The 24103-nt window shown below is 36.8% G+C and overlaps 2 protein-coding genes across 3 annotated transcripts; one reads left to right on the forward strand and one right to left on the reverse strand.

The window, feature by feature from the left end:
• The first annotated feature begins 12290 nt into the window (after positions 1-12290).
• On the forward strand, positions 12291-13426 carry LOC132164401 (RING-H2 finger protein ATL57). Its single transcript, XM_059574910.2, has one exon. It carries the CDS (start codon positions 12604-12606, stop codon positions 13306-13308), a length of 705 nt encoding a protein of 234 aa, XP_059430893.2. The 5' UTR covers positions 12291-12603; the 3' UTR covers positions 13309-13426.
• Positions 13427-15100: 1674 nt separating this feature from the next.
• Positions 15101-23649, reverse strand: LOC132163999 (Ring/U-Box superfamily protein). 2 transcript variants are annotated; one of them, XR_009438347.2, is made up of 9 exons: positions 23519-23649; positions 21851-22904; positions 20864-20982; positions 17146-18012; positions 16744-17056; positions 16271-16430; positions 15768-15873; positions 15466-15663; positions 15101-15119 (listed from the first exon to the last, which is right to left on the reverse strand). XR_009438347.2 is itself a non-coding variant. In XM_059574404.2 (8 exons), exons 2-8 carry the CDS (start codon positions 22673-22675, stop codon positions 15546-15548), a joined length of 2508 nt encoding a protein of 835 aa, XP_059430387.2. In that variant the 5' UTR covers positions 22676-22904; positions 23519-23649; the 3' UTR covers positions 15313-15545. The 2 variants fall into 2 exon arrangements, 1 of the variants encoding a protein (XP_059430387.2); XM_059574404.2 differs by lacking the exon at positions 15101-15119 and having other exon boundaries at positions 15313-15663.
• Positions 23650-24103: the final 454 nt, after the last annotated feature.

Raw genomic sequence — 24103 nt, forward strand, 5'->3', positions numbered from 1 at the left:
AACTTAAACACACATAACCAACAACGAAAATTAAAACCCTAAACAAGAAATTATCAATACTTACCCTAAACCCTAAAGAACACCCTACAAAAATTACAACCATAAACAAGAAATGGATAAAGAGTTTGAAGAACTTGCACAAATCTTGGTTTTCAACCATTACACAAGCATCACACCTAAACAAATGATAACAAATAACTAAACCCTAAAATAACCCAACAAAGAACCCACAACCATCACTACTCAACTTAAACACACATAACCAACAACGAAAATTAAAACCCTAAACAAGAAATTATCAATACTTACCCTAAACCCTAAAGAACACCCTACAAAAATTACAACCATAAACAAGAAATGGATAAAGAGTTTGAAGAACTTGCACAAATCTTGGTTTTCAACCATTACACAAGCATCACACCTAAACAAATTATAGCAAATAACTAAACCCTAAAATAACCCAACAAATAACCCACAACCATCACTACTCAACTTAAACACACATAACCAACAACGAAAATTAAAACCCTAAACAAGAAATTATCAATACTTACCCTAAACCCTAAAGAACACCCTACAAAAATTACAACCATAAACAAGAAATGGATAAAGAGTTTGAAGAACTTGCACAAATCTTGGTTTTCAACCATTACACAAGCATCACACCTAAACAAATTATAGCAAATAACTAAACCCTAAAATAACCCAACAAATAACCCACAACCATCACTACTCAACTTAAACACACATAACCAACAACGAAAATTAAAACCCTAAACAAGAAATTATCAATACTTACCCTAAACCCTAAAGAACACCCTACAAAAATTACAACCATAAACAAGAAATGGATAAAGAGTTTGAAGAACTTGCACAAATCCTGGTTTTCAACCATTACACAAGCATCACACCTAAACAAATTATAACAAATAACTAAACCCTAAAATAACCCAACAAAGAACCCACAACCATCACTACTCAACTTAAACACACATAACCAACAACGAAAATTACAACCATAAACAAGAAATCACGTGTTTGAAGAACTTGCCCAAATTTTCGCAACACTGATCATAAACATAAAACGTGCCTTGTAATTTTCACAACCCACAAACCTCCTCCCGAAATTGTGCTCTGTTTGAGCTGTTTTTACAACCATCGGCCGCTCACAGTAACAAAGCCTCTGCGGTGAAGATGAAGCTCCAGAACTTGAGGTATACTCCATCATTTCTCTCTCTCTTCGCAATAAATCAATATACAATAGAAAACAAAAATTTGTTAACAATAAATCAACATCACAGAGTTAGGGATTACCAAATTAAAACCTCCTCAAGAAAACCCCAATTTACGAAAAACCCTAGAACGATACTACACATTTCGGTGGAAATTAACGAATCAAATAAGGGCAAAATCTCACCTCGTCGTACACAAAGGCGCAAAGGATGGAGCTTTGGGTTGATCTCGAGTGGGTGTCGGGTAGCTTGTCGCGTGGCTGTCGGAGGTGGGTTCTACCTCTCTCGGGTCCCTTTCGCTCGTGAGTCAGCAAGGAGAACCAAGCAAAATGACGGAATGCCTGATTTCACGTGTTTGATTAGTTGTTTTAAGTCTGGTTTGGGTTGGGTTAGGTCGGGTCGGGTCGGGTCAGCAGGGTCGGGGGCGTGGGTAAGATGGGTTTGGGCGTGGGTCAAGGTGTAACCAATTGATGGGGGTATTTTGGGCACTAAATCGCATAAAGTGACCACGTGCGTCGCACGTGGTCACTGTTCCGTCAGTCAAAGCGGGTTTGACTGACGGAGTGCCTGAATTGCAAAAAATTGAAACTTTAGGGGGGTGGATTGCAAAAATTGAAACTTTGGAGGCGGAATTGCAAATCGCTGACAACTTTGGGGGGGTAAACTGTAATTTTTCCTTTTGTTTTTTTTTCCTTTTCATGGCCATTTTAGCATTAAAAATTGCTATATACCAAAATCTTGTTGGCCACCTTCTACAAATCTACACATCATACAATATAATGATAAAATTACAACAAAATCATTACTTCACTTGTAGTCTTACACACAACATTGAATTAAAATAAGACACAAACAAATTCATAAAGTCACAAGCAACAACAAAAAAACCAACATGGTTGAACTTAAGCTTGAGGCTCATTTCAATTAACCAAAAAAAATTCATCAAAATTCAATTAACCAAGACAACCCATTTCAACCAACATTTTCAAAGAAATTCATGCCAATCCCCACCTGTGCAGAAATTGGAAAACATTAGCAAGTAGCATCTAGCATAAATAAATTAATAAGTAATGAAATAATAACCTTAATTACCATGACAATTCAATTAAATATTTATTCAATCAAAGGATGATTCGGTCGTTGAACTTGAAGCTTGAAGCCCATCTACAATAGAATAAGTTAAATGAATTAATAAGTAATTAAAAGTAAATAAATTTGCAAATCACTAATTTAAAAACATTTACCTATATCATCACAACTTTCCAAAAAATCCTTAAACTCATCATGGCTTATGCGGTCCAATAACTAGTTCTGTGTGCAAATCAAGGCCTCAACAGTAATTGGAGACAATGAACTCCTAAAGGAATCAAATACACGTCCACCGGTGCTAAATGCGGACTCAGATGCAACAGAGGAAATAGGAATGGCCAATACATCACGAGCTATCTCAACAAGGATAGGGTAGTTGGATGCATGAATCTTCCACCAAGCCAAAATATCAAACTCTTTTGTTTCTACTACAGGCCCATCATGTAAATATCGATCCAACTCAGACCTACACTGCAAATCATTCACTTTCTCAACATGTTGGGAGAACATCTTTCTAAATTGCGCCTCGTTATCTTCCAAGTTATCACAAGCAACATTATCATAAACATCATTTGAACTTGTGATATTCACATCAAGAAACGACGACCCCATTTGAAATTTATTGTATTGGTCCATCAAACGTTTTAGAAGATCTTTCACAATTCTCTTTACCTTTTCTGCCCACTCAGACCCATTGCATCTTTTCAACCAAAACTCCAATGCCATCATCTTAGAACGGGGGTCAAGAATAAAAGCAGCATAGATCATGAAGTTGATGTTATCCATATTCTCCCAATACTTTTCGTACTTAAGTTTCATATTCATACTCACAGCACTCAAGATAGGATCAAGACTAAGACATCCAACATTCAATGTATGTTGAATGATACAAAGTTGCATGAAATATGAGTTGGAGGTGACATGAGTTGAACCTAAAAAGTAATAAATAACTTAAATGAATTAATAAATAATGTAAAGTAATTTGAATTTGCAAATAACTAATATATCAACATTTACCTGAAAACTTCAACGTGGCATCATAAAAAACCTTCAAAAATTTCACAAGTGCCCTAGCATTTTCCCAATCAGTAATTGAAGGAACAATAAACAGATGGCCATCATCTTCACCTAGTAAGTCAAAAGCTTTTTGGTACTTCTCAGCGGTGCTCAACATTAAATATGTAGAATTCCATCTAGTTGCAACATCAAGGCACACCATCGTCCCACATTTAATATTTTCCCGCACTATACAACTTTTAAACTTGGCGAGCCTTGACGGTGAAGACCTCACATATTTCACCGCATTCCTTATAATACCAACACAATCTTTCAAGTCATCTACGCCTTCCCTTACAACAATATTTAAAATATGGGCAGCACATCGCATGTGAATGAATTCGCCTCCTCAAACAGCTTTAGGCTTTTTTTGCAGCTTACCCTTTATAAGATCAATCCCCCACTTATTGGCCGAGGCATTATCAACTGTAATAGTGAAAACACTCTCAATCCCCCACTCTAACAATGTAGCCTCCAACTTTCTTCCAATAGATTCACCCTTATGATCGAAAATTTGGCAAAACTTGATTTTTTTTTTTTTTACGCATTTTCCAATCACTATCTATCAAGTGAGCGGTAACACACATGTAGCACAAATTTTGAATAGATGTCCATGTGTCGGTAGTTAAGCAAACCCTTTTACCACTCAAAAAACCCTTCAACACAAGCTTTTCGTTTCCATATATTTTCAAGCAATCTTTTTGTAGAGTAATACAGTATGGTAATTTGAACCTAGGTTCAATTCCATTCATCAACTTTCTAAATGAAGGGCTTTCAACATGCCTAAAAGGCCTCTCACTTTCAATGAAATACTCAGTCAACAAAGTTCTACATCTTTCTTGATCAAATTTCATGAATCCAACTTGGTTGCTAATAGTACCTTCTGCTGATTTCATAAGTGACATTTACAATAGAGTTTGTTGGCCTTTGGTCACTTTAGATTTTTTAAATGGAGAGTTTTAATAACCGGAGGTAAGATGGGTCATCATGGATGACGTTCCATTTCTCCTATAATGACACCCTATTAACTTTTGGCAGTAATTGCAACTAGCTTTAGGGTTCTCCTTGTCTATAGGTTTCACTTTCTTAAAATGTTCTCACACAATAGAATGATTTATAGGTGGTCTTTTGGTTTGTTGTTGTTCAAGGTTGATGGAAGAAGATGATTGGGTTTCAACATTTTCAGTAGAATCTATCTGAAGATAAGGGATACTTGTGTCCATGGCCTTACTTGCATCACTCAAAGTATCATCCATCTGTTATTATATAGATAATAATGAGCAACAATAACATTTGCTTAATACATGGTAATTGTGTAAATGGTGTATGCATACCAAAATCAAAATCACACATGACACGGCATAGCAGCTTCAAGTAAAAAAATCTAGGGAATAAACCACACTTGACAGCATACACCATATGGGGATATTTTATTGAGTCAACCAAACATGCAATAATTGAGTCAATAGCGACGGAAAAACATTGGTTGTATTGTATGGATGGCAGAATTCAGTCGTAACTTGAGGCTACAGAAAGTCATACTATGAAGAAATGCACTGCATATATACTAAATGCTACGAAGACAAAGGACGGAAAATTTGAGTAGATTAAGAAAGCTTGTGAATAATACAAAAGGTGTTTTGAACATGTTGCAAGCCGGGTGAGTAGATTAACCATATGAAAAGGGAAGCTAGTTCTTTTGTTTGTGACATTATATCATTAGACCCAACATTTTCTCTCTTAATAATTATTAATGAATTATGAATGGTTTTAAAAACTACACTCATAAAACTCTCACAACCCAAACCAGATCTTTTGGTATATAAGTATATTCAACCTAAACTCTCGATCGATCTCAGCTCACACACTTGAAACTCTCATAATCCCAAAATTCTGATACATCTAATGTTGCTTGCACATTGTAATAAACAAACTTTCGATTAACACAAACATGCACAAGTACCATTTTCCTTTTATTGAACAGAAAAAAAATAATAATAAAAAAAAATACAAGAGAACCTGCTTTGGCCGAAACCCTAGCTACTTGGGCCTAAGCCTCTAATAATCTTGTGTAAATGGTGTAAAAATTAAAATTAAGTTACTAAACTTACCTTGCTTGGCGACGAGAGACGGCGAGTTGAGAGAGGGAGCGACGAAGAGTCGGAGACAGCGAGTTGAGAGAGAGAGAGAGAGCGACGAGAGATGGAGTCAATATGTGAGAGTGAGGCAGGCGAGGCAGGCTAGAGAGTTGAGAACTTGAGAGGTAAAGCCGCAGTCTCGTAGATGCAAGGTGAAGGAGCTTCGGATTTAGAATCGCAGATGCAGGGAGAAGGAGCTTCGGATTTTAGGGTTAGAAAAGAGAGGAATAGAAGTGCAAAACGACGTCGTTTTGCACTTCTATATAATAAAAAATTAATAATAATAAAACTGATGTTATGGGGAATCGAACCCCGGAAGTTTTGGTGAAAAACTCGCACATGTACCACTATGCTACAACGCCTCATTGTAATTTATTATATGAAATATATATATAATATAAATATATATTATATTTTTAAAAAAAAGCGGTTAGCGGGTTTCCAAAACCCACTAACCTCTAACCGCAACCGCCTAGGCAGTTAGCGGTTTTTACTAACCGCTTTCAAAGCGGTTAGGCGGTTAGCGGTTAGCGGTTAGGCGGTTTTAAATTTTAGCCCTATCACTTTGTGCCAGATGGAACAAGTCTTCTCCCCAAGGTTTTTTACCATAATAGTTCACTTGGTCGTGCATCTTGTCTTAAATGCCGACTTGGTGGACCGGTACAGTATAAGTGGATGTATCCTGCAGAGAGGTAAAATAACTTTACGATTATTCATCGATTTATTTTCCATCCATTATAAAACCGTCACTAACTATAATGAATAAATTATGTTCATATGTAGGAGCCTTGGGGAGGTTCAAATCTAATGTGCGCAATAAAGCGGCTCCTGAGGGTTGCATTGCAAAAGGTTACATAACAACTGAGTTGGTGGCGTTCTGCTCGAGATATTTAGATAACCCACCAACATTTCACAATAGGGCCCAAAGAAACCTAGATGGTTCAAAGGGGGCGGAAACACGAGTTATCCTCGACCGTGTCACATTGACACAGATTCACCAATACATTATATTTAATTCAGACAAGTTCCTTCAACTACGGACGTAAGTCGTGTTAATAGTCTATGCAACTTCAATATCACCTGGCACCCTTAGTTGTGAATTATAATGTAACTAATTTCGTATTATAGGGTCCACATGGATACATTTAGGCGATCATACGATAAGGGGCGAGCGACGGAGAATCAGTTGGAAACCCAATATCATGAGCTGTTCTACGATTGGTATCGTGACTACGTAAGACTATTATGATGTTTAACTATTATAGTCCGATTATATTTACTTATGGTTCATAACAACTAACAAAACTAACTTCTTTATGGTCAATTGTACGTAATATACTCGCAGGTCGATCGATTGGACAATCGACGTAGGAAGGAAATAGGTGACAAACTGGTAATGTATTGTAGATGGTCGAAGGAGACATCTACCAAATATAATAGATATATAGTTAACGAGAAGCTGTTTTACACTCTTGAATTCGATGTCGAAAAGAGGACGCAGAACAGCGGCGTGTGCGTGCCAACTATTGATGGCGAAACGTACTATGGGAAGTTAACAGAAGTAATTGAGGTGGAGTACTTCGAAATGACCAAGTACGTTATGTTCAAATGTGATTCGGTGGACAACACGAGGGACAGGGAGTACAAGGTAGACGAGTATGGCATGATTCTTGTTAGCTTCAAAAACCTTATTCACCGGGGCCAGCAAATTACTGATGTGCCATATGTGTTAACGTCACAAGTTGACCTAGTCTTTTACGTCGAAGATGAAAGGGACCCTGATTGGGCTTGTGTTGTAAGGACTAAACCTAGAAATGTATACGACGTTTGTTAGGGTGAAGGTCCTGATGATGAATGTGCCAACTATCATGAGTGTAAGCCGCTTCTATTGACCAGCAATAATGAAGTGGATCCACAGGATGACATTGACTACGTCCGACCAGACTTAGATCCAATATAATCGTATGTGGTTCAAAAAAATAAAATTATATATGTAGTTCACATTAATTGACTTGTTTTCTGTTATTTCTTTCTACATTGATTGGTAATTGTGGTGCATATTTTATCTATTGTATACATAATTAATTGGGTGCGTGATGTGTTTCACAGGTTGATATAAGTACTAGGGGGAAGAGTAGATGATGAAGGTCCCCACAAGTAGACGAGCAGGGGTATAGACCAGTACTTCTAGAGCATGTGGAAGGGTCCCAGATGGGGTATCAGTCTCACCCGTCTCCATACGACATGGAGCAAGAGTTTCATATGCCTAGTCTGCCGCCTAAGATGAGCGAGTTAGGGATATGTTCACATGGACATGTAGAGCGGTTATTCCCCCCGACGAGAACACATGTTTCAACTATAGTGAGCCATTGCAACTGGAGGACAACGAGACACAGGGACCGGCGGACGTGGATGATGGGATAAGTTTCACCCATGACTCGTTGCCCGATGACCCTACTCCAGATGTGTTGGGCAGCGCCAGCTCCAGACAATAAGTAAGTATATATACTTCAAATACCAATATTAAATACGTATATAAGTTATCTAGTTACTTTTGAATTGCAAATAATTAACATCGGTAATTATTAATGTGTTAGGCATTAATCGAGACGGGCGCATCCATGTTCAAGTGGTGACCATTAAACCATCGAACATGACGTGGGATATCCCTACTGGGCAAAAGGTCATGTGCGAGTACAATAGAGCATGGCAGCCCGTAGGATTTAGAAGGATGAAATTCCGAAGGACAACCGGCAACATCATAAAGAGCGAAAATTATGTTAGATTGCGGGACGACTGGACGCAGGTACCGCCCTGTACGATGGAGGATATATGGGACGCCTTGATGGTATGGTTAAACTATCTGTTATCTTTTAGCACGTGTATTTCATTATGTCAAACGTTGTTAATGCGTGAATTATACGCCTTACTTTTTTAACTTGTGTAAGTGAACTTTTACATCCTGCCTGAGTACAATCTTGATACGATTAAAAAAGACGCGTTCTAAGATATGGGCGTGAAGCTGAAGAGTTGGAGACATTCAGTGAAAGAAGTGATAAAAATTCAGCCGGGCGATACTCCTGATATCGTGAAGACGAGAATGGGTCAAGATGCCATTTCGAAATACAATGCATACGACTTGGATGTGTTGTTGGATAAATGGTGTGACCCGAAGAATCAGGTAGGTCACGAGTGTAGTTTCATTAATTGTAATTGTGTTAGAGCTGACATATTAAGAATGATATTTGTGTAGGAGTATGCTTCCAACATGAAGGCATTGCGAGGAAAAAACAACACACCTCACTGCACCGGGTCGATGAGCTTTGCTAGGGCAACACATGAAGAGGTATTTGTCTTATTTACCACATATATATATATATATATATATATATTCCGTATGTTTATTTTTTTAATTTTTTAATTTTTGTTTAATGATTTCTTTTTTAATGCAGACCTTATCTTTGGGCAATACTCCAACTCGAGCACAAGCTTACATCTCGACACACACGAAGAAGGATGGTGACTATTCAAATGAAGTGGCCAGGGAGAGATGTGTAAAAACTCACCGATATATATTTTAATAAATTATTTATGATTAACCTTCTTTATATGAGATACTAACTTGTTATTTAACGTATAGGAGAGGATGAAGGAATTGATACCCACTAACTTGGCATTGACGTCGAACATGACTGAAGGGATGGTACGGTGGACACCAAATGACGCGTATGCTTAGGCGCACAGAAATAAGCCTGAGTACGCTGGCAGGGTCCGACAGGTGAGTCCGAATGTTCTACCAGTGCGGGGCAGCATACATTCGTACTATACACCGTCCTAGGCACGGTCTCAAAATCTTGGGAATTCTTCGTTCTCACAAATGACGGATAGGATTAGAGAACTTGAAGAGGAGTGAGCACAGCAAAGACGTGTGATGGATGAGATGACCAAACAGATTAAAGAACAAAAAGCTCAGATAGCAAAGAAAGATGTCATCTTTGAGGCCCGTTTCCGTCAGCTTGAGGCCATGCTCGCGTCGACATTTGGATTCACGCCCGACAGAGGTAATGCTATAGTTGTGTTATTTTTTTTATTATTCGGTTAACATGACTATAGTTCACATCGATCACTTTAACTGTTAGAATTGTATCTTCACAAAATTCTCAGTTAGAAACGCATTGTTCCCGTGGTTCATTAGAACTAACGTATATTTGCATCTCTGTATATCTGTGTTTTGGATTTTTTTATTGATTATCATTGGTTCACAACTCACTTGCAGGTAATGCGAGCTAGGCGTTGGGGGATGACCATGTTGACTTGGACTGAGCACGTGGTTTCTCATTACTGTTTGTTTATATATTTTGTTACTATTTGTTGACGTATTTGTTTGTATATATATTTTGTTACTATGTATAACAAACATATAGCTTGCTATATGTTTGTTGAGGGTAGTTGGAACAGAGATATTTTGATTGTATATTTGTTTTGTGTTGTGTTAGAATGTATTTTTGATGTAGATATTTGTAGTGTTGGAACATATTTTCGATGTATATATTTGTTTTGTTTTATGTTGTGTTGGAACATAGTATATGTGTTTGAATTTTGTTTAATTAATTTGTGTTGGAATTTCATATGTATTGGATGTATATGCAAATTGAATTGGAATTTTATATATGTATTGGGTTTGATGTATTGGATTAATTGGAAGTATTGGATATGTTTGATGTATTGGATATGTTTAAAATGTGGTTGGATATGTTTGATGTATTTGATTAATTGGATGTATTGGATATGTTTGATGTATTTGATTAATTGGATGTATTGGATATGTTTGATGTATTGGATTAATTGGATGTATTTGATGTATTAGATGCATTGGAGATGTTGTTGAATGTATTGGATTAATTGGATGTAAATGTAGAAATTGGATTGAATTTTATTTTATTTTATTTTAAAATTGGATTAAATTGAATTGAATGTATTGGACAATTTAAATGTAGATATTGGATTGAATTAAATGTATTGGATAATGTAAATGTAGATATTGGATTGAATTGAATGTATTGGATATTGGATATTAGATATTGAATGTACATATTGGATTGAATGTAGATATTGGATATTGGATATTGAATGCATTGGATATATTAGATATATATTGGATATATTGGATATATATTGAATGTATTGGATATCAGGTTAATACGTAAATCTGGGTATAAACCCGAATAATTTAGAAAATATATAAATTAAAAAAATATATATATTTGTCGTGTCAAACGGTGTGACACGTCAAAATTTTTTGACGTGTCAGAAACTGGAATGTCAAAAAATAAATTTTTTGACACCCGCCCTTTTAACAGTTGAGACACGTCAGAAGAGTTTTCTGACGTGTCAGTGCCATTGACACGTCAGAAATGATTGGTAAAAAAAAATGTCAATTTTTGTAGTGTTCCAACACCATCATCATATGTATGTTAATGTGTTTTGGGAGTTTTTTCTTTTTCTTTTTTTTGGACTTAAAAAAATGTTATGATATGACAAAAAAGTAAAAATTATTTTTATGTTTTTAAGACTTTTTATATTTTGAGTTGTTTGTTAATGTATTTGTCTTAAATCTTGAAAAAAAAAAAAAGAACAAAAAAGAGAGGACATTAAACAAAACCTTTTATTAATCAGGTAACTTGTTTTTTAGTAAGTTTTTAGTTGTTAGAGGTTTAACTAGAGTTATGGAAGGGAGAGCGCGGTAAAAATCTTATTGTTTTGAAGGAGTTTGATGGCTTTACACCATCAGCTCTCACGTCTCTTACGTCTCTTTCTTAGAATAAAGTAATGTTATAAGTTTTTTTAGAGTTCTCCTATAGTCATCCCAAATGTGATGTAATTTTTAAAATTACCGTTAAATTTGAGATATGATTTATTTACTCTTTCTCTATTGGTGATTTTAAAAGCCACATCACATTTGTGATGACTCTAGAAAGATTTATAGCATTTATAAGATATGGTTCAATAAAAGGTAATTATTTTATATAAAATTTACTCATTCATCCAAAAAAAAAAATGATTGCAATAAGGTTTGATGCTACCATACATGATTGTCTATGCATTTCTATTTGTTTATTGCATTTTTAAGCATAGGCTATGATTGTCTAGCATCCTTTCAAAATAAAATAAAAATGCATAGACTATGATTTCCATGAAATCTATCTATGCACTAATATGCTTAATAATGCAATAAGCGTCACGTGGCCAAAAATCATTTTTATGCAATCATGCTAAAAAATTTATTATTCATATTAAATCCTTTTAATCCATATGATTAGGTTAGACTAATCCTTTTGAATCTTTACTCCTAGAGGTCCGAGAGGCCCTCAAATAAAGGGGCCCACCAAAATTATATCAATTACATGAGATAAAATAATGTAATACAAAAATATATAATATTTATTCATTAATTCATTCCAAAAAAAAAAAAAAAAATCTTAGTTTGGCTCCCTACAACCAAAACGGCATCAAAAAAGAAAACCAAGGAAGCATATCTACTTCAACAACATTTGATTCAAAAACGACAACGTTTGAGTTAGTCAAAGTTTGATTAAATTTAGGCTCTTAAATTTCTCCCTTTTTTTTTTTTTTTTTTTAATCACAGATTCAACAACCACACATAAACCGAATCCAATATTAGTTAAAGAGTTTGTTAAGTGATATATATATATATATATATATATATAATAAATAAATACTCTAATATTAGCTCCCACACAGAATTCCAAGCTACATAAATGGGATATCAATTCTAATTTCTTTTCATTTTCTCTTTTTTTGGCCGGATCAAAAACTAATGACAGTAGTACAACTAATAACCTTATCCCAATAAAAAAGGACAAAGAAAAGTTATACTGGATAGGGCCCATCCCATACCACCTTATCCAAATTCCCTTGTAATCACCCCCCCGGAAATTGCCGCCGCCATTGAAACCATAACCTGCACACAGTAATCTTCTTCCGCACAAAACCCAACTGTTTTGAATTTGAATTTTCCTCTCTTCAGATAAATTAACCCTTTCTCAAAGATTAGCTTTCCTCAAAGAATGAAGCCCCACATTCGAAAACTAGTCACCCAATCAATCCCTCCTCTCTCCTCTGCCACCCCATCAGCTCCATCGCCGCCGTCCGGCCTACCATTCGCCTTGGAGACCCCCGTCCCCTTCCATACACGGGCGGTTATTGTTGTGGTCGTGGTCCTCGCCGCGGTTTTCGTAATCGGCTGCTTTTCCAACTGCTTGCGCCAACTCTCCGACTACCCCGCCGCCGAGACATCTCGTCGCCGGCGACAAATTAGCCGGCAAAGAACGGCGTCGAACCTGCGTAAAGGGGTGGACCCCACGACGATTCGGGCTCTGCCGGAGTACTCTTACCGTGGGGACGCCAAGTGCCAGATCGACTGCGCCATTTGCCTCAGCGAGTTCGAGGAGAGCGAGGCCGTGAAAGTCATTCCGTTTTGCAGGCACGTGTTTCACCCCGTATGCATCGACACGTGGCTGTCGTCGCACGTGACGTGCCCGGTCTGCCGGTCGACCCGCTTTTTCGGTGAGGTGAAGGGTGGTGGTGGGGGTGTGAAACAGGAGAGGTGTGATCAGGGTGTGAGCGAGTCGGGTGAAAGATCGACGGTAGGAAACTGTGACGCGTGTAATGAGGTGAGGGTGGAGGGATCGTTTAGTTTTGGGGTCAGGAGGAACAGTAGTTGTTCGAGGTTGGGAGATGGCGGTGTCTTGCAAAGAACATCGAGTTTCTAAAGCTTGTACATAAGAATTACTTGTCTTTTCTTTTTTTCGTACATAGATGTATAGTTGTCGTTACAGTCAAATCAATTCATAGGTGGCTTTTGTGTGAGCACCGATTGTTTGTTTATACTTCTACATCATCACTATAATACGACAATGGAAAAAACAAAACATAATGTTCCACCGACATTATTTTTTTTTTTTCAATTTTTAAAAGTATAATTATTATTTATCTTAAAAAATTATATATTTAATTATTTAATAAATATGATGTAAGCAAGATAAGTGAAAAATTGTCTCCAAGGGTAGCTCAATTGGCTGTAGACCACGCCTCATAAAACGAAGGTTACTACTAGTTCGAATCTTCATCTTCGTTCTCTTGTGTGAGCATGTCAAAAAAAAAAAAAAAAAAAAAAAGACAAGTGAAAAATTGTTAAATGACCGTAAGGGAGTTGGTCTATTTAAGTTTATGTTGTTCCGAGTGTAGTTGAAGACCCGACTATTTACTTTGTCATCTTTGAAACGGTGGGTTGATGTCACTTGGAATAAAATAAGGGTGTTGTGGTTATACACTCGGGGGTTTTAAGAGTATAACTATAATTTAATTATATAGAGTACGTAGGTTAAACGAGATAACACGAATTGAATATGTTTATTAATCGTGTTTACACTATTATTCTAGATAGTGACCCTCCAATTTCATATCGTCAACTTTACTACTTCATTTAATTGACTGTTTTCTTGTTCATGTCTTTTTTTTTTTTGACATGTCCGCACAAGAGGAGGGAGAGAGATTCGAACTAGTGACCACCACTTCATTAAGTGTGGTCCCAGCCGATTGAACTACCTCTTGGAGACTCGTTCATGTCTTCGAAAGCATAGACTTAAGAGTCTTTTTATAGAACTTTTGTTTACGAGTGACAAAAATTCCCTTTTAACTTTCCACTTGTATTTCTTGCCGACTAAAAAACTCCCATTAAGTGACTTGCTTTTCAAATAAATTTATGAGATGATATAGGCAAAATACTAGTGAATTTGAAACACGATAAAATGATCGCGTCAAGAAGCTTAATTTTCATGTTCAGACAGCAGATGGTTATAAAGTTCACGGAGTCTCATTTATTATTATTATTATTTTTTTTTAATTTTTAATTTTTGATGTTGGAAAACCTCTCCAAGGCAAGGCCTTTCGGACCCACCCATACAAAGTAAAATTCGGTCCCGTGCACTGCACCCTCAGAAATTTCTTTACACAGAACTGGTTAAATCGTTGGCTTTTCACTAATGGGTGTGGTCCCAAAAAATTGTTTGCACCCATGAGGTGTTAAATCTTGAACCTTGAAAGGATGATACCTCAAGACCAAAGCCTTCACCACTTAGGCTAACCCCTTGGGGTTTATTATTATTATTATTTGCAATTTTTGCTGGAAATTTCCATTTTCGACTCAAATCAATCACAAAACTAAATGGCTATTACTGTTTTGTTTTTGGCTAAAAACTTATTTTTCTCAAATATAAAAAGAATCGAACATAAAAATTCCTTTTTCACTACATCAACATGCATTGATTCCAAACCTAGAACCTACTTATCAACAATTAAAAACCAAAAAACCAAAAAAGGGGTTAGTATAAACCAAACCTACATTTCAGTTGGAGAAGCTAATCTGTCAAACTTGTCACTTGACTCACTTCCATTTACTCTCCACATCAGACCAGAAAGAAAGTTCCTTTGTGGAAAATGAGAATGGAGCCTGCTACTTTAAAGCAATCATTTTTCCAAGTCTTCCACAGAACAGCCTGATAAAACACAACAACTTCCACGGCTGCAATCTTGTCGGTCAAGCAGTACAACAATTTAAAATTATTCCTACTATGCTTTTAGACGGAAACAAAGATTTATATTAAAAAAACCAGTTTTAGGAAATTTCTATTCAGCATGACAAATTTATAATAGAGTTTGTTGTCTAGAAATGGTGTATGGCAACAAGAAATATATCACCTTCCAAGAAATTTCGATAGTGGAATAATTTATCACTCAACAATTTTATTGAGGTCAGAATAATTAATCAAAGACGGCGATTGTTGTTTCCATCATACACTCAGATTCGTATAGCACAATCCACAAAGAAAACAGAAGAAAAAAAAAAGATTAAAAAAAAAAAAAAATACCTGGAGAGGTCCAGGGGCAAGAACTGAAATTGAAACTCTATTTTTTGTTAATCCAACTTTGATTTCTTAATTACTCCAGATCATGCAATGGAGTAGGCACGGATCACCTCAACTATGGGTGCCCGACACATTGGACATTTTCCTCTACTTTGGACCAACTCATTTGCACATTTTGAACATGTGCACATGTGTCCACATCTGTGACAAGAAAATATTTAAAGAAAACAGTGTAAGGTTATATATGAGCAACAAATACAAGTATAATCCACATCCAAATGGCAAACAAATGTACTAAATTTTACCTGTACAGTAAAGAATCTATATTGCTTTCACAACATATACAGCAGATTCCTTTCCTCACATGATCCCATTGAGGCTCATCTTTTGGCAAACTATCCCCAGAAATTCCTGCAAGAAACCCATGGCACTTAATACGGTCAACTCGCAAACATTCAAGACCATCGCTGCAACCAGCAGCTAGCACTAAATGGTTCTTGGTAACTTAGCTAAAGAATCAAAGAATAGGGGACTAAATGGAGATAATATGGACGTCCACAGAAGACTATATTCTGTAGAAAATAGCTTTTTCTATTGCATCTTTTCTTCTAAATACACTTCACACAAATTTTTTTTTTTAATAAAAATAAAATAAAAAAGCCATAGTTCTCTGGAATTTCTACATGAAACGTCACCCATTGAGCTGAATGAAAAAATGGTTTGGAGCCTAGGAGGGCAAGGAGAATTGAAAAAAAAAAAAAAAAATTATAGAGAAAAGCAAAAATTAATGGATCAAGATTCTACAGACCTAGCATGGATCGATTCAGGGCAGCAGACACTTCTTGTCTTATCGAGCGCTGCAACTCAAGTTGCATATCCATGCATGCCTCCAGCATCCTCTGCATGTTATTCATCCTCTGCTGTAGCCTAGCCATGTCAATTCGCAAATCGTTAATGATCTCCCACTCCTGCACGAAATGAGCGACATGGTTCAATTCAATCTTACAACTACACAGTGAATTAAGGTGACAGTTTCAATCAAGCCCATGGTGCATAACTTGTTCATTAGAATTAGTCAGATACGACATCCATCTACTTCTACACTTTAGACAATAACTCAAGGTGTTTACAGCAAAAATGGTGCTATAATAATAATTTCTTTTGAAAAGAAATGAAAAATTAAGAAACTAGCATAAGTGGATTGATGTGTTTTTCACTTTTAAACATATAGTTAGAAAAAGGGATCAAGTTCAAAGAAACATCATGGAACGATGAACGCACAAATCCTAGACGTTGATGCATGTCATGCTGCGGCCAGTTTTCATGGTGCAACTCAGGATAATAGAGTGACTGAGAAGGTGGTGGTGGTGAGGAAGGTAAAGCATGTCGAGGACTCTCAACAGCCTCCCTCTGATTGTCATTCTGATTCCCACGCTGATGCCCAGGATCCTGTTCTTCTGACAAACGAGAAGGTGATGTTCCAGGCAGTTCCCAGTCAACAGGAGCATTACTTTCCCGTCTCTCCAGATATGATTGTATCAACTGGTTAAGATTCTCACGGAAACCACTGTGAAGAAGATTAGAAACTCTTCTCCTGCAAAATGAACAAAAAGTCCCCGAATAAAAAACTTGATCATCTAATGGGACTTTAGTGCATAAGCCCTTCAGTGAAAAATCCCATACCTGTTTAGGAGTTCTCTGAGTTCCACATTGTAAACATTATCATCATCAGGAAAATAAAATGTATCAACCCCTCTAACTGGAACAGCTTCCTGATCAGAAGGACCTTCTAACCAATGTTCCACAGCCTCTTGAAAACCATTATCCTCGTGCCACTCTTCTGGCACTTCTTGCAGATGAGCCTGTTCCATATCTTCATTCCCCAACTCTTGGTGGTTAGAAGTAATTCCCAGCCGGTTTTCATCCATATAATCTGTAATTCCGTCACTCCATTCGTTATATTCAACATTTGCTAGTTGTGAGTCTCTTTCCCCAGTTTCCATAACTTGTTCTGCCTGAGCAGCAGATTCTAGCCAAATTACATCCAAATGATCAGTATGATCGGATAAATCATGGATAGAACTTTCCTCAATAATTGGCTCAGATTGTCTATTAATTTCTTCACCAGCTTCTTGCATATTACTATGTTCTCCTGATTCATTGAGCAAAGCTTCTGACCACTCACTAGCAGTAGTTTCCAGAGAGTTTCCATTCAAGCTTTGCCCAGTACCATCTCCGCTTTGAAGGGATACTTCATTCTCTGAAAGTTGTTCCTGCCACTCCTCTTCATGAGAACTAGACCCTTGCCATCGAATATCTTCAACAGAATTATCCCCTAAATCATTGCTACCATCTGATAACCTGTGGCTATTACTCTCCACATTATTAGGTTCAGATTGTTCACTAAGTTCATCTAGAGCATCCTGTGCATTGTTTGCTCGAGTTTGATCATTACTATTGGCATCAACTTCACTGTTAGATGAGGTATCAGAAAGGTTGCTGCTTACTTGACCACATACAGAATTGTCCAATCTGGAGCAAAATCCTTCCCTACATTCAAGAAACGGGTTCCATAATTATTGCCAAAAAGTGAAAATAACAACCTTTACTTGCACATAAATAATTGAAAAAAAAAAAAAAAAAAAAAATTCCAACAAGCAAGATATTTTCAGCACAATTTGACACATGGGAGCAACATGAGCCAGAAAAGGCAACAGCGATAAGATATAATGAATGCAATGACTAGATACGATCAACTTTAAAAACCCAAAATCAAAATGAACTATAAAACAAGAAATATTTAACATTGGAACAATGATCACAGTAATCCTTGACATTATTCATACAAGTGAAAACATCCCAAAACTAAATGATAATCTAAAAATGTGTCTGTGAAGAAATTATTAGATAGTTATTAGATGCATAGACAGGTGCTTTGCATCCAAAAACTGCATGCTACATACACACAGCTCTTATTATAAATCCCAAGAAAGTCATTAAATACATGGATTGTAGTCTACTCCATCTCCATGCAAGAAAATCTTGTTATCAATCTTGAGAGCATGACAGGAGTCCAACACATATAGCCAGAATTTGAATATATTCCAGAAAGAAAATTTTATCTTACAAATGAGCTTCACTATCTGGAACGATACAAGGCCCTACAAGAAACCATCAGCTCACAGTGCACATGACAGCTCTTGACATAATTCTAGCACAACAATTTCCACTTATTATATCTGTGTACATACAGAAAATTGAGAGACATGGTTGAATCATACCCATGTATATAAAATCTCTTTATATATGTTCTAACAAAATCCTGTCAACAAGGTGTAAAGCTGTTTCATGCTTGGGCTAAATGTTGGCAAGGAGGTTGCTAATAATGTTATGAAAGTGGACAAGACCTAATCCTCCAATGCCCAATTTCACACAAGCTCTAATATGGTGACTATCAGCTAAATGATCTACAATATTGAACTCAAGATATATGATACTGTAATCCTAAGATATTAGCATGAAAACGTTTTTTCTTCTGAGATTTCTAATAAACACTCAGTTGCTTGGCTGTGCATTATATTATTACTGCTATGGCTGCTGCCCTAAAGAAGCTGAAGGAAACATCATCCTAACACCAAAAATACAGCTCACAGGAAAAAAATAAAATAAAATAAATTAGTAACGAGTATTTATTGATATGGACTAACAAGATGCAGCATAAATTTGAATAGAAGCTTCTAAAGTTTCTACTCCCAAGAGCCTAGTCCAAGATTATTGAGATTATGAGTCATCCACTTCAGGGAGAATCAAGAGCTGTTATAAATCCCAGCTAGAGTTTTTTAATCACTTAAAATCTACTTTAAACTGTAACTGTAAAAAGTCAGTAACTTGTATAGCATTCATTAATTTTACGAGTTCCTGGGTAAAAGTGACAACTCATAAAAGTGTTAATTTGTAGACTGCTAATACAGAAGAGAGGTGAAGAAGGTGTGGCAACGGAGGTCACCTTTAAACTGTTCTCAGTTATCTGAATAAGGAATGAATGAATTTTTTAAGGGGAAAATACATTTTATCCTCTTGAACTATCCACCCATTTCCTCAAATGTTTAAAAAGTGACACTTGACCCCCCCGTCACCCCAGTTGGGCCTAGGGGTCGCTTCGGCCACCCCAGACCGGACACCCCTTAATTTTTTTTTTTTATTTTTTTATTTTTTTATTTTAACTTGGGATGGGGGCATTTTTTTTTGTGGGGGGTGGGGGGAGTTAGAATAGTCGAATTGCAACAATTTGGAAGTTTAGAGGGGTCAAGTGTCACTTTTTAAACATTGGAGGTCAAAGTGCAAATGGATGGATAGTTCAGGGGGTAAAATGTATTTTTCTCATTTTTTTAAATCAAAGCATTACCAGGACACCAGTATGACTTACCTCATCCTGGCATATCAAATCATTCACTGGGGTTCTGTGAAAAATAATGCATGGCAGATCCATTAGATAATGGAAGGAAATAAAATCCCCCATTCATCTACATCAATGATGCATCTGGTTAACTGTACCAGATTATTATGCAAAGAAAATCTGTGTTCCATAGAAATTTCAGATAAAGTGAACATGATTTAACAGTTCATAAGGGAATGGGATGTGCCTTCCAACAAGGTTGTAGTCAAGCATGTTCCTAATATGTGTGGTACACATGCCTAGTTCTCTTGAAGTTTCTTAATCAAATCTATTGTTACATGGAGATTTTCAAGCGATCTGTGAGAGAGAGAGAGAGATACTTTTCACTACTTCTCACTTTTAACTTGGCTTCACTTAACTTGACTACCACCCTAAGCATAATAAAGGAAAGAAGTCAGGTAAGTGGTTTTCTCCATGAACTTCTTCACTTAGCATCATAAATTCATTGTTTGGCTTTAAGAGATCGAAAGGAAAGAAGCTAGCATTGCTTCTGTTCCAGGGTCATAGAAAAGAAACAATATTGTGGTTTAGGTTCTTAAGGGAAGGACTAGAGAGCACAGCTAGGAGGAAAATCTATAATCCACAAGTTAATTTTACCGTCCAATCAATAATGAGAATATCAACAACTTTCCAGTGCCAGTAATGGCATACCAAATATGCATCCTGGACTTTTATCCTCACAAACAATAATATAAAGAAATTAATCTTTGAGCAGTCTACAACCAACCTTCAAGCTTCCAATAGCATAGTTGTATCTAAACGATGATATACAGAGCAAGTTCATACTACAAATAAAAAAAATTCTAAAGCAACCCTTGACAACAAAAGCCGATAAGAAAAAACCAGAAAAATAACATACCAGAATATATTAGAGAAATTAAACGACAAGCTCTACATACAAACATATGACCAAGATTTTGTTACGATTATGGTATAAATAAATACCTCAGACCGGATACAGTATTCCTTTGCCTCAATAAGCCTAGTTCACTTTCTGCCAGGGAAGCAGATCTCTCATTGTCAACCGATCGGCCATTTCGCAAAAACCTGCCTCTAAGCAATGACTGCAAAAAAAAAGGGGACAAATATATTACATGGTCAGGTTATATCAAAATGCACAAAAGTTTTCCCATGCTTCATATGCAAACATAAGGCCAAAATAAGAAAATAGCACTTCAACTAGCAAATAATCAGAACAAATACAACACATGTATATAATAAGGAAAAATCCTCAATGCAAACTAGCCTTTTCCAAGCATCAGCTCTCACATTTAGAGAAAAACGAAAAAACCATATATTGGAACATCAAGTTTTGTAAAAAAATAGTCAAGTAATTAAATACACTATTTTCCATATACTTGGGTTTTTAGAATAATTAGTAATGTTTTATAGTATCAAAGCATGTGATCCTAGTTTGAACTCTGACTACTGTTTCTAATGACAACAAAACATATGCCTTCAAGAAGACATTATATATTCTTGATTCGTAGAGAGGAAGATCTTCCTCCTGTGCAAGAAACAATATACAATTTTAAGAAGTTTGTTACTAATGGAAGTTCAGAGATAAAATAAAAGTCTAGAAATTAAATAAATCAACAACTTCCATATCTCTCACTGTTATTTATTTTAGGCTTTTTGCATCCAAGGTGGGCACTCTTAACTGGAGCATGTTGCAGGTTTATCTAGTCCATATTGATATCTTTACACTAAAGTGTTGGCTATCACCCCCAAGAACTTTCTGATATCACGCTAAAAAAGCATTCCACCATTAGAACCTAGTCCTGACTGATTTTACATCTAGTCCAAACTCGAATATTTCATACCAATTTCACAGTACAACTAAGAAAATTATACAGAACAGGAACACTAAGTAGAACCAAAAGAAGATACAAAAATAAATTGCACAAACATAGAAACTTTGCAGCAATTAACCTGGATGCGGTTGCGATGAGCGAATTGTGATACTGCCCGATGCTCCAACAAACCTTGAAGCTCAGTCTGCCTTTCCCTCTCAGCCTTCTTTAGCATATCAAGCAAGGCCTGTCTGCCACATAATCGACGAATGCCCCTCCGGGAATGCTCATTTTGGCCTCCATTCTGGTTAACAAGAAATCCATCCCGAATTCGTTCAATTTGAGTATCAACGTCAGCAGCTTGCTCTTCTCTACTGTCAACAGAAGCATCTCTCTGCTGGCTACTATTCATTTGTACCCACTCCCTTATGATTCTCACCCTCTCCTGCTCAGTTTCACCAAGCCACTCTGCCCTGTGGCTGTTGCTCATATGGGGAACATTTGATGCACGTTCCCTCACACCACTGTTCATCCATTCCCGAAAAATCTGCCTCACCCTCTCCCTTTCAACTTCCCCAAAATCAGAAGATCGTTCACAGTTAAAATTTCTAGAATCAACATGTTCATTCTGTAAGTCAATTTGAGATTGAGACAGTGTTCCATACTCGCTCTCACTCATACTCATGACCTCCCAGTCACCCCTTTGTTCATTACTATCACTATCAGAAACGTGTCCCCTTGAGAGGTCAGTAATCAACCTATCACTCCTATGTTGGACCAGTCTTTCTTGTTGGGCACGACTCACCACATGCTCATCCTCAAGCTCACGCCACATCTGCAGGAGCGAGGATCCTTGGGTTCTGACCCTCCCTTCGTTACCTTGCTGGGCTGATGCTTGAGAATGAGAGTCCCTAAGGAATGCAGAATCAAGCACAGAAACGTTGTGTAGACCAGCAATAGCCATTTGTCCAAACTAAGTAAAATCAGTCAACCCATCTTCTTAAAATGAATTTATTCAGAGGAAATGCAATCAGATGATGCCTTCTAAAATCGGATCACCACATATGCATCACACTCATGGTCATCATCTTCATCACCTTTATCATCACCATCGTCAATCTTAGCCACATGAAGGTAACGAATTACAAGCATGGTATCCACCCGGCATTAATCACAGGTGCAATCGATCCTGTCTGTACCAATTAAAAACCAGTCGGTCATTCCCAAGACGTTCAATCCCCAATTAACACGTTCAGTCAAAATTATAAATCATGTAAGTAACATATTTTCTCAATTCCAGTACCTAACAAGCAAAGATCTACCACGCAGCTAGCTGAATTTCAAAAATCCAACTAAAATTCTATTCAATTTCTCAACGCTCTGTTTGGTTGCCAAGAAAATGAAATATAATAAAATAAAACAAAATCTGGCAAATCAGATTTTCCATAATTTTGAATCAAATATGGAAACAGCCTCCGCTGAATTGAGCCTGACACAACTATTTACCCTACTCCATTGAGACATTCTAGTTTCCAGAATTCCATGAAAGAAAGTCAAACTCATATTTTCCATTATTTTCTCCAATTTTCCCCGCAACCGCCCCAAAGCGTTTCTAAAATCGAATAACACACTGAATCCACATCAAAGCTCAAACAAATCACATAAAAATAAGAAGAAGAAAAACAAAAAATCAAATACAAAACACAAATCCAAACCCAAACATTCGCCTAAATACAGAAAACCGAAACACACGTTCTAAAGCTTACGATTCTGATTCTGAAAAATTACAAGATCAAGAACAACGTACCGGTGAAGCCCTCTCTGCTTTTGGTTTTGAAGTAAAGGAAACGAAACCCTAACTGTGAAGAAAGTTATAGCGAGAGAGAAAGAGAGAGAAAACAGGAGGGAGGGAAGAGCGGCGATTTACGAATAATCAAAGCGGACCTTTCTTCTAATAAATATTGCCGTAACGCCAACGTCTAAAGATTTCGGTGATTAGAGGCGGTGCTGACACGTGTCAGGTGTCCCTGTCTTCTGGACACAACTGTGATTCATGTGACGTTTCCAAATCTTGAATCTAACGGGAAGTGGGGGAGAAGTTACGTGGTGCTGAAACGACGTCGCGGTGCTTGTAATTGTATCTTTTCGTTCCTCTCTGAAAAGGAATTTCATTCCATAAGATGCCATTCTATGATAGGAGTGTTAATTAGGGGCGGAAATTTGCGTTTACGTGTTGGGGGTAGGTTGTGTTAAAGACTATATAAGTCAACATTAACCTGACTCATTTAATTAAACCGATTTAACCCTTTAATCCTAGTCCTAACCTTCTAAAAGTATTGGGTTCGTGTCGGGTTTCGAGAACATGTCAAAAAATTTATGCCATTATGTCATA

Source organism: Corylus avellana, chromosome 8 (assembly GCF_965113065.1).
Source record: "Corylus avellana chromosome 8, dhCorAvel1.hap1.2, whole genome shotgun sequence".
In the NCBI taxonomy this organism is placed as follows: domain Eukaryota; kingdom Viridiplantae; phylum Streptophyta; class Magnoliopsida; order Fagales; family Betulaceae; genus Corylus; species Corylus avellana.

Coding starts and splice junctions, on each gene's coding strand:
- LOC132164401 (XM_059574910.2), top strand. CDS start 12,604: ATGAAGCCCCACATTCGAAAACTAGTCACCCAATCAATCCCTCCTCTC.
- LOC132163999 (XM_059574404.2), bottom strand. CDS start 22,675: ATGGCTATTGCTGGTCTACACAACGTTTCTGTGCTTGATTCTGCATTC. Junction 20,983..21,850: donor CTCATCGCAACCGCATCCAG/GTTAATTGCTGC, acceptor TTTTTTTTGCAG/TCATTGCTTAGAGGCAGGTT. Junction 15,874..16,270: donor CCTGAATCGATCCATGCTAG/GTCTGTAGAATC, acceptor GGTTTCTTGCAG/GAATTTCTGGGGATAGTTTG.